The sequence below is a fragment of the Xenopus tropicalis genome, chromosome 8 (genome assembly GCF_000004195.4).
Source record: "Xenopus tropicalis strain Nigerian chromosome 8, UCB_Xtro_10.0, whole genome shotgun sequence".
Taxonomy (NCBI): domain Eukaryota; kingdom Metazoa; phylum Chordata; class Amphibia; order Anura; family Pipidae; genus Xenopus; species Xenopus tropicalis.
Genome location: NC_030684.2, coordinates 105,459,298 through 105,471,357, shown reverse-complemented (window position 1 = coordinate 105,471,357; position 12,060 = coordinate 105,459,298). Strand labels below are relative to the sequence as shown.

General features: G+C 39.0%; 1 protein-coding gene across 1 annotated transcript in view; it reads right to left on the bottom strand.

The window, feature by feature from the left end:
* Positions 1 to 4,219, bottom strand: part of ltk (leukocyte receptor tyrosine kinase) — a 74,195-nt gene extending 69,976 nt beyond the window's left edge. The window contains exon 1 of the mRNA XM_002933736.5: positions 4,010 to 4,219. Within this exon, the coding sequence (XP_002933782.3) occupies positions 4,010 to 4,070 (61 nt within the window). The 5' untranslated portion in view covers positions 4,071 to 4,219. The remainder of the gene's footprint in view (positions 1 to 4,009) is intronic.
* Positions 4,220 to 12,060: the final 7,841 nt, after the last annotated feature.

The window sequence follows — 12,060 nt, the reverse complement described above, 5'->3', positions numbered from 1 at the left end:
AGTAAACAGATATTATAGTTATCATGTTACATGCCCACATTTTGAATGTTATTATGAATGTTATTCAGTGGCAAGTGTGGGGCATATTTATTATAGTGCATGATGTTGCCCATAACAACCAATCAGATTTTGCTTTTATTTTCTAACTTGTAGGTGACTCTAATTTCACTCTAACTGCTGATTGGTTGCTATGGGTAACATCACCGGTGATGTTGGTTTACACACTATAATAAATATGCCCCATGTGTTTTGGCCAAAGGTAGACATGGTGGATCCTCCTCTTTTGGAGTCACCCCCTGATACTGCCCCTTCCTCCTACTGTTTCCTTGAGTTGCATCCCCTTGTCTGTGCTCATGAGATGGATTGCAGAATAAGGCTGAAAGGAAGTGTGTGAAGGAACTCAGAGAGGGTTAAGTTAAAAGGGTCTTACAAACATTGCTCATGACAAACAAAAAAAAATTTCATTATAAAAATAAAGTGGGTTAAAAGCAGAGTACAGTAGGTTAGAAGAGACACGTGTGTACATCAGATAATAAAGGAAATGGGATTCCATCTGGGCATGATTAGCTGCAGGAATTGAGACAGTGGTTGCTACTGTTATTTATATTTACATTTGACTGTTACTGGCTGAAAGTGCAGCCTTTGTAATCTGACACTACATGCAGCACATCGTTTGCCCTTATGGATACATCAGGATTATTAAACATAGGGCACCCAAGGGGTTAACTCCCCCTACTGGCTCAGGAAGTCTCAGTTCTGAAAACTGTGCCCTGTGGAAGGTGCTTCTTATTGGCCCAGGGATAGTGTGACCATTTCCTGCCTGTACTTTATATAATGGGAGGGAGCACTTGGATCCTCCTCCTGATTTAAAATAATAAGGATGAACTGGGACAGTAGGGATATTATACTGAAGAAGGCAGATGGTTCAACCATAAATTCCCAAGTCACACACAACAGTATGCTCAAAGTTATAGACGCTCATTGCAGCAGCGACTTGTTGATCAACAGAATTGCTCTAAACACTGCCCCCTGCCTGTCCCCTCCGCTTCTGGATTTATCCACAATTATCCAGTGGCAGGAGCCTATATAGACACCCAGAGCTGCCTGTCCTGAAACTCTCCCCCTAGCAACATGCCCTCAGGGGTCTGTATAGAATATATAGCCCTGCCCTTTTCCCTTTTTTGTAGCCTATATAGACAACTTAAATAAGAGACAGTTCAGTACAAATCCTCTGCACAAGTACAGTTACCTATAACGGATAATCAACAATCATTCATTTTGATCAGTCTACCACCAATGAAAGCTCTGACTGGTTTCTGTGGTACGATTAAGCACTGCTCTTAGTAACTTATCCCCTGTGATCTTTACAACCATAGGAAAAGTAGGGAGTTTTTCAAGTTACAGCTTTATTTAATTGAAAATGTGTGTGCTCCTTCTTTTATTGTTATCTGGGGGAAAGACCACAAAAAACATGATGCATTTCAGGTTTTCATTGATATGAGGACAGCGGTGGAAGACAGAAGTTGTAAAATTAGACTTGCCAGAGGCAACACATATAAACAGAGAATGCCCCCCTTGGGTTTCATTGTCAGCCGTCACTATCAGACATAGCCCTTACATATACACATAGTATATACTGTACAAGGATAAAGTAATGGCAGACATTCTACTCAGTAAGGAATAATATAAAACAGCCGTAAGAAATCTGACATTTCAGAAGCCATTACAAAGCTTATTGAGGTCATCTGGGTTAACAATATATCATAATTCCTAACTTGTAAAATCTATTGAACATTTATAAAAAAGAGACTTATTTCCATATACAAAACAACCAATAGACCATGAGGGAGATGATATGGCGAGCTGTTTTAGGTTTTATTGATTCAGACTGGGATATTTATTCCTTACCTGCAGTTATTAACCTATTTTATTCCCTTTTTAGAGATCGCTGATGAATTAGACAAGTTGCCAAATATTTTAAACTATTTAAAGCTGCGCATTAGCCCATCATCATATTAAAAACTAGAGAGTTGGGGATTTCAGGAGTAGTCACAACATTTGAATAGTCGCCTAATACCCAATCCAAACACTTTAGAGAGCATTCACTTACCGTGACACAGTGTGCAAAGCGCAGTTGTAACACAACTGGCATGTTTTTTCCTACATCGCACAGTTTTGTCCATCAATGGGAGATTCTCTTGTTACAACTACACTGCACCTACCGCAGTTGAGTTTAATTTGTCAAAATAGATGCAATTAATTGCACATGCATTTTATTGCAAATTTGAAGCACTTGCACCTGAATATTTTCTACCTGGTGCCGTTTTCTGGTCTGTCGGCTAGTGTATGACATCTAAACCTGATTCTTTAGGCGCAACTGTGCTGTACCTATTGGCACAGGGCACTGAGGGAACCCTGGAGCTACCGCCTGGTCAGAAGGTGGCAGTAGCTCCAGGATTCCCCGGTGCCAAGGGATGCAGCAGCACCTGATTCAGACAGGAAGGACTGACTGGCGCCAAGTGCAACTATAGGGAAGAGCGATAAGTGCGTTTTGACGCAAGTACCTTTAATGAAAGTGCATTTAGGCACAACTCACGGCGGGGAAAAGTGCATATTGCCTATTGCCCTTATGGATGTAAGTGAGCCCTTTAAGGGCTCTGGCACATGGGGAGATTAGTCGCCTGCGACAAATCTCCCTGTTTGCGGGCGACTAATCTCCCCGAATTGCCATCCCACCAGCAATTTCACTGAAATTGCGCCGCCGCGTATGACATCACGCCACCACGTATGCCATCCCAACGGCGATTTACATTTTTGCCGGTGGGATGGCAATTCGGGGAGATTAGTCACCCGCGAATAGGGAGATTTGTCACGGGCGACTAATCTCCCCATGTGCCAGAGCCCTTATTTGGCACCTGAAGCACCAAATATATTTTCCTATCACAATGAAAACACAAGGAGATAGTGTGACACCTATCTTTCATTTTCTGTTGATAACAGGTTTGTAACGTAAAAATTTCCAACACAGAAGCAACAGCACAGCAGTCAGTACAATCCAATAAAGAGGCAACAAACATATTATATAGTGATATGTCCATAATCTTATCTTAGAAATGACAGCACATCAGTGTACAGGGCATATTAACTTGTTACTGCTAAAGAAATAATAATTTGGTAGCAAGGAAAGTAATAAAATGTGTGATTTACATGTTTTCAACTCTACTGTGTACTTTCCTTTCTATCAATACAGACCATTTTGGCACTGACTGTGCAACAGCACTGCATCCTGTTACAGTAAACACAGTAGTCAAGATTTCATAGTACAGTTATGGGAGCCATTAACCGGTTATCCAGAAAGCTCCGAATTACAAACCCAAAGACTCATTATAATCAAATAATTACAAATTTTAAAAATTATTTTTTTCTCTGATCAGTTTTTAGTAGGCTTAAGGCATGGAGATCCAAATTGCATAAAGAACCCTAATCCGGAAAACCACACATTCTGGATAACAGGTCCCATACATGTAATGAATTGTAGGATTGGCTGCATGATAATGCAATGAATTGTACTATGTTTCTCATTGATATTCTGTATTCAGAAGAGACATCCCTAGTGGTCATATAGTAACACAATAAACCAAAAGCAGGCTCCTTTCCAAAGTGCCCAAACTTTCCTGAGCTGCTTTATTGGCAACATAAATAGTAGAAAATCAGCTTTAATTTAAAGGGAGAATCTATATTGTAAGCAGAGCTAAATGGAAAGTGAGTCTGTAATTAGCTTTGTATAGAAGTGGATGGAAGTGTATTAACTATGATTGTTTTGGCACAACAAGCCAAATAATGTATTTATTAAACAGGAGTTTAAAAGGATACATTAGTTCACTGAATTAATAGAAGCATAACAGAAGAACTGCAGTGCAGCAATTATTTAAGTGATATTTACTGGAAAGTTCAGCATTTTGAATTTTGGCATAGTGTGTAATAGTTAAAAAGCAGAATAGTTTCTTACCTAGCAAGTGAGTCCAGACTAGTAAGTGGGAGACGAGGAGGACAGAGAAGGGAAACCCCATGTCTATAGTGTGAATCCTATCAGGCAGTGATTCCCAGGATTAAGCCCCCACATGTGTCACCTTCCCACCAGCAGTGCTGTATCCTGGGTGGCGGTACTACTTGCAGGCTGTCTCCCTGCTTCAGCAGGACCACGACTGATGCTGCTGTCTGGAACTCAGCTGGATTATAGATGCATCCACACCTCCTTGTGCTGTCCTGCTCTCTAAGGTCCTAGAGCCCTCATTGTTTGAAAGGGCTTGAAGGCAAGATCACTGAGTTTCACACTGATCTCAGGGGCTGAAGAGATTCCATTTCAGTGCAATGATTAGAAGAAAAAAAAAGCAATTTCCTGTTGCCGTAAAGTTCACAAATATAAATGTAAATTCTTCCGCTATGATAGGAATAGAAATACCTAACATTTCCTTTGCATGTTATGGCAAACATTTATTTTTACTCTTATCTCTCTGTTTTTATACCATGAAATACTGACATTAAAAGATGTGTAGATAAAAACAAATGTAATAAATAAACCTTCTCTTAATTGACTTATATGCAGTGTATATCTGTTGCTGATATATATATTTATTATATATTTATTATATGATTGACTTATATGCAGTGTATATCAGCAACTGGTTAAGTGGTTTTAGCTCAGATTAATAATGTTCCAGCTGTTGCTACTGTTGCTGGGGATTTTGGGAGTTGTAGTTCAAATGTGACATTGCTACGACAGTTCGCATTGTATACTCAACACAGTCAGTTGATCCTTAAAAAGTAATTGGGGACTGTCACACAGTGCTGGTGGTTCCATTAATGTTGCAAAATAATATATTTCGCTTCCATCATTTTAGAACTTGTAGAAGAAGGCACTGAAAGTGGTATAGCCCCAGTGCATCTGCTTCACCAATGGTAGTTTTGCTTTTGATCCTCTCCGTATTTTAAAAGTACTTTTAAAGGGATTGCAATCATTTAAATTTTAAGTTTCTAATTAACTTTTTGTATGTTATAAATGGGCATTGACCTTGTCAACTGAAAACCAACAGGTCAAACCATTGTTTTTCAAACCATTGCCTATTTTTGTAGCTGTGACAAGTAGCTGCTACTAGTAGCTCTGTGTGGCTTTACCTTTAGGGCCGTGGCAGATGGGGAGATTAGTTGCCGTGTGACAAATCTCCCTTGTCGCTGGCGACTAATCTCCCCGATATGCCATCCCACCGGCTTGAATCTAAATCGCCAGTGGGATGGCATATATGCGGTGCAGCGATTTCCTGAAATCGCGGAAGTTGCCTTGGGAGGAAACTTCCGAGATTTCGGGAAATCGCGGAGCCGCGTATGCCATCCCACCATTTACATTCTAGCCGGTGGGATGGCGTTTTGGTGAGATTAGACTAATCTTAGACATACAAGCTGTCGCCACTGTTTTCCCCTAAAACAAATAATAACCATTTATAGTAGAAACCCTTTTGGTCAGCACGATCTTCCCTAAAACCCTTGATCTAGATAAAAGCACTGTGACACCTGTGACTTAAAACACATATAAAATGAAAAACTTTTTTTTTGTTTAAGAAAGAACAAAACATAAAATTAGTAGGCTATGAACTCCTTAATGCAATTGTTTGACCATGAAATGCATGTAATTGTAAGCTCTACGGGGCAGGGACCTCCCTCCTACTGTGTCTCATACCATATGGCACTTATCCCCTGGGCATTTATATATATTTATTGTATTTATTATAACACTTGTCCTCCCTGTGAGTAATTTTGTATTCTGTAAGATTGTACAGCGCTGCGTACCCTTGTGGCGCTTTCTAAATAAAGTTATACATACATACATACATGTAAATGACCTTTCCCAAACAATATTGACATTGCAAGTATAATAAATAACACAGGCAAGCTGAACATTTAATTAATATAAATATCATGTTCTGTATGTATGTGTAATGACTTGCAAATAAGAGGTAGCGAGTTTGGGCAGCTCTCAGGGGCCAGTGATTATATTGATTTGCATCCATCTTTGATAGATCTTCAAACACGACTGACAAGAAGATCATATCCAAATATCAATATCCAGGATGAGGAACTAGAAAGAAATTGATAAATAGCCCTGGTCCACTGGGATTTACTGGCACTAAGGAGCACTGATAAAATGTCAATGGGCAATGGGTGAGTAAGAGATATAAACTAACCCCCATGGCATTAGGGTAAAAGTGATCCACTACAGGCGTTTGGATTCCCTATTTTGTGTTACCATTAGTGATGGGCGAAATGCTTTGCCAGGCTGTGAATTTCCACGTTTCGCCATTGGCGGATTTCTTCACGAAAGGGATGAAAAAATTTGCCACGCATCCAAAAATTGTTGCCCTCGTAAAAAACATTATTGCCCGTGTCAAAATTTTTTTTTTGCAGTTTCACTGATTTTTCTTCATTTTGTGAAATATTCTCAAATTTTATGGTGAAGCGAAACGGGACAGATTCGCTCATCACTAGTTACCATTTGTAGCGAGGAAGAATTCACTTTTGAAATATCCAGTTGACATCACTGGTAAGGTTGGAAACGTACATTTTCACTATGCAACACTGCATCCAAAGCTGAAGATGAAGGTGAAAGGTATTTAAATCCCCAGGGCACCAGTGTGCACAGACCACCCAAATATGACTTCCTCGACACCTACTTTATAAAGTGCTTTTGGTCCTCTGGGAGTAAAATGCCATGTAAATCATAGGAACCCAACTGTAATACATAAAGAGAAATAGGGCTTTAAAGGACTGGCTTATGACTGGCTTTGATCCTTGGATTCGAGTCAAACCAAGTCAGAAAACCTTGTCTTGTGTTTCTGGCATTGATTGTTTTTCCACGATCAAGTTTTTTCAAAAAAACAAAACTAAAAATTACTCATTCTATGTAACTATAATTAATAATGTTCCATCAGTGGAAATACATAAGAGGAATACTCCAGCAGCCAGGCCTGGACTGGCAATCTGTAGATTCTGGCAAATGCCAGAGGGGCTGCTGTTTGATGCATATAGACAATCATTATTTATTGGGCTGGTGGAGGTGCTGTTTGGGCCTCTTTGTACTTGAAATGCCAGGCCCTATTTTGGACCCAGGCCATATTTTAAACTAAGGCTTTCCTCCAATGTAACACCTCAAGGTAGCTCATTTATCAAAGATGAGCAAATTTGCCCATGGGCAGTAAGCCAAGGCAACCCATTAAATTGTTACATTCATTTTTCCACCTGCAGCTGGCTATAAAAAGCCAATCACTGATTGCAATGTGCTTGTACCCATGGGTCGTGTGTTGATAAATGAGCTAAACTAAATTTGTCTAAATTTGACATTCGCTTAAGCAGAATGTATTTAACATTAAAAAAACCTACAGTAACTTCATTGATTATTTTATCAGCTCCCCCACTGATAGTGTCCACCCCAACTGGTGGGCCCTAGGCTTATGCCTCTTATGCCTGCAACTAGTTTCAGCCCTGGGTTATATGAAAAGAAGAACAAATGCACAAAAATACTGATTCAGAGACATTTAGTAATTATTTATACATAAAAAAAAACCTGTTGAGAAGCAGTGACTCATGCTTAGGTCTGTGTATTATTTATTTGTTTATTGACCAGCCAGCACTGTTAAATCTGGGTGTATATTTTTCATGGTTCCACTGGGGATAAACAAGTGCATTGCTACACAATTTAAACAAAAGCTTAATACAAATGAAAGGATTCGTTTTTTTTCGTCCATAAGACTAAATTCATTGGCTTCTCATTCACCATGTTGCATACAGTTCATTGACTAAATGTGAGAGATCAAAAGCAGGCACTGTGGAAAATTCTCAATTACATTGATTTATGGAATCCTTAGCAATGGGATTTGCATTGCAGTTGTCATTTCCAGGGGAATTGGTCTAAAATTATACTTTGTATTGAGAATGAGCAGCTTATTAACCAGCTAGTAAAACTGGCATCCCAGGTCCCATTGTGAGATCAGGAGCAATGCAAACAATAAATGATTCACCAACACTGCAGGTTGCGCAGCTCCCAGAGGGCACTTTGAGATGGTTCCCTTTGCAGCCATATGCTATTTTGTGGCCAGTGTTCCCTGTCCCTTCAGCATTGCCCTTGGCTCAGAGTGGCTCACACAGTGTATATCTACAAAAGCTTAATGTGCTGTATTTTAGGGAAAAATGGATTTAGATCTTAAACTAAAAGCATTCTTCTGTTTTTCCAGTGGTATGTGTATACCATAGTATGATAATTGTCCCAGACTTCAGCTGCCTGGCACTCTACCTCTAATCTGTTGGCATATGTGACATTCCTAAACACTCGTACCCTGGCAAGGAAAAAGTGGGTTTTGGCTTGTGTGTTTGGTCATCAAAGCTATAGGGCATCTATCATGAACATTAAAATTTAATAAAAGCTTCATCACACTAAAACAAGAAACCTCTGATTCTGTACTGTTTATAAAATAATAAAGTTACTCTTCCTTCTGCCCATCTCAGCAATCTTTCTCTATGCAGTAGGTGGAGTCAGGTATTGATAGACAGTTAGGCCTAATACATCATCACTCTTTCAAAATAATCGGCTCTTATGGAAACCCTGTTTCCATTATTTAAGTTAGCTCTAAAACATCTGCTAGGCAAGGGAGCCCCCCTAAAAGACCTACCTGTCAATCAAAATCAGACCCAGATCTCAGCATGAAGAGACCATGAAGACTGACAGGTTGCTAAGAGCGAGATACTAAAGAATAACTTGATCATTTCATAAACAGTACAGAATATTTAATTGATTATCATTAAAAAAATCTTATTTCAGTGAGATGAAGATTATATTAAATGTTCATTTTCACGATAGATCCCCTTTAAGTGCTGGTCTAGAAATGCAAGTGCAGTAGAGTTACTGTTATAAAACCATTGGGTAGTCAGGTTTCCAGGTTTCCATATTAAAGCTCAAGCATATCCTCTATTGAGGAAAGGGAGGTACAGCCAGGTATTATCCATTCATGGGAGGCAATTACCTCTCTATTCATCATAATTATTATGGATATTGTGGCATGTCCCAGAGCGCCAGGGGGTGCAGCGCTAAATGATACGGCCGGGTGACTTGTGTCTTTTTTCATCCTAAATTACTATGTTAATTTATTCCATGACAAGTCCTATCACGTGCTGCTCCGTATAACACCAAAAAGCTTATTCACCCACCTTACTTTAAGCAAAAACATTTGTGTATATTGTAATTTTTCACAATTGCTACTTAAACTAATGGGCTTATTTATAACTGGTTACATTTGTTGGAAAAAAAACACTGAAAGATCCTCTTTTGCCACTAAAGGATTTTACACAACTTGTCATTTTTTTTCACTTCCAAACTAGACCATTTACATGAACATAGGACTAAATTCATTGGCTTCTCATTCACCATGTTGCATACAGTTCATTGACTAAATGTGAGAGATCAAAAGCAGGCAAATTCTCAATTACATTGATTTATGGAATCCTTTTCCTTTTGTCATTTTTTTTCACTTCCAAACTAGACCATTTATATTAACTAAATCAAAACACCCTGTAAGAATATAGGTCACACGTATTTTTTTTATAGTTATACACTGTACTTTCATTTAGAACAAGTAACTACAATTTAATGTTCTGGAATTAGCTGAGAAATGGTGTTAATTAGCTGCTAACGTACTACCAGCAGCATTTTGGCAGAGAAAACAGTTTCCTTGATAAACCACCCAATTTTAGTTCAGTTTTGAAGCAGCAATGGTTTTGTGAAATTCCCACTCAAGTCTTGATATTTATAACTGCATTTCATTTATAGCGTCAGCGACACACACTTGGGGGCACATTTACTAACCCACGAACGGGCCGAATGCGTCCGATTGCGTTTTTTTCGTAATGATCGGTAATTTTGCGATTTTTTTTCAGCGTCTTTACGATTTTTGCGTAAAAACGCGAGTTTTTCGGCGTCTTTACGAAAGTTGCGCAAAGTCGCGATTTTTTCGTAGCGTTAACACTTGCGCGCAAAGTCGCGCCTTTTTCGTAGCGTTAAAACTTAAAAGGCGCGATGTTTCGCGCAAGTTTTAACGCTACGAAAAAATCGCGACTTTGCGCAACTTTCGTAATGGCTACGAAAAACTCGCGTTTTTACGCAAAAATCGTAAAGACGCCGAAAAACTCGCGTTTTTACGCAAAAATCGTAAAGACGCCAAAAAAAACGCAAGAAATACGAAAAAGTCGCAAAATGTTCATTCCAATCGGAATTTTTCCAATTCGGATTCGAAATCGTGTCTTAGTAAATCAGCCCCTTAAACTTAGGTTTTTGGAAATATTCTTTTAGTCTTTTACTTCTCCTTACAGCCAGTTAGAGCTATGAGATCTTCTGTTAAGCCCAATATGTCGTAAACTGTGTTAAGCACTACGTGTAGAAAGTATATACGTTTATTAAGTATATATATGAATACGTATAGCAGGCACTGGTTTCTAAAATAATTTTCATTCCAGACTAGAAGAAACCATTTACACAGATATCAAAGCAACCTATGTGGCAGCGTTCAAATACAGATTCAGGACAAACGCTATGTGGGACAGTAAAGCATTAGCTCTTGCTCTTCTGGTTACTCTGTGCAAATTCTCCCTGAGACACTCACTCTGCCATTCTATATCATTTTAAGCATTCCTGGATTCTTTCAGTCATTCCCTGTCCTATTAGCCTGCCCTAAATTAACTCTTTTCTATGTTTCTTATATGATTTTCTTTTATTATTTGGCTTCCCTTAGGTACCAACCATTTCTTTTTAAAGAAGAAGGAAAGTAATTTTAGCATTTTACAGCCAATAGATTCGCCACATTAGTGCCACCTAGAACACTATATTTATTCAGCAGGAAGCTTTACCATACCTGAGTAAACAGCCCTAGAAGCTCTCTCTGTTTATTTAAGATAACAGCTGCCATTTTAGCTTGGTCTTCATAGCTTCCTGCTGCAGTTCTAGCCATTGGAAGCTCAGATCACACATTTCTAGGGGAGGGTGGACTGAGGGAGGAGGAAGCAGGAGAAGGGAGAGAACTGAGCAGACTCATGCCTCAAACATGAAGAACCCCTAAAGGAGAGGAAGTCTGATACCGAAGGACATGTTTTCAAAAAAGGTGACAAGAAATCCTGTGTTTCTTTTGTTAGAGGACTCAGTGCAGCGTTACTGTGAGTGCTTATAGCTGTATTTACATAGACCTTTCTGCTAAAGCTTACTTCGTTTTTACCTTTCCTTCTCCTTTAAAGAATCATTTTTCACACACTTTAGGGTTACTGGTGGAAATAAATGAAAATACAAATAAAACCTGGAAATAGTTTGCAAGGGCTTAAAGGAACAGTTCACTGTAAAAATGAAACTGGGTAAAATAGACTGCACAAAATAAACAATATTTGCTATATAGCTATATAGGTAAAAATGGAATCTATAAAGGCTGGAGTGGACAGATGTGTAAAATAACAGCCAGAACTTTACTTCCTGCTTTCAGCTCTCTAGCATCTTACTTAGTCAGTGGCTTTAGTGGGGCCACATGGGACATAACTGTTCAGTTAGTTTGTGAGCATGCAGGTCAGATTCAAATGCAAATTATCTGAACAGTTATGTCCCATATGGCCCCCTCAAGTCACTGATTGGCTACTGACTGCTAACAGCTTAGAGAGCTGTAAAGGAGGAAGTAGGGTTCTGGCCATTATGTTAGGCATCTGCCCTCTCCAGCCTTTATAGATTACATTTTTGCCTAACTAACTACTATATGTTGAAAACATTTTTTATTTTGCGCAGTCTATTTTAACCAGTTTAATTTTTACACTGAACTGCTTCTTTATAGAGAACTAAAGCCTTTTTTTTTCTGGTGTCCCATTGGCCCAATCTAACCCTGTGCTCCACTACCCTTCCCTCCTCAGCCTGTCTGTTGTCTTCTATACTTGCAGAGCATTTGGTTTGACTGCACACTTCTGTAAATTACGTTCTGAACTGTCCAGACT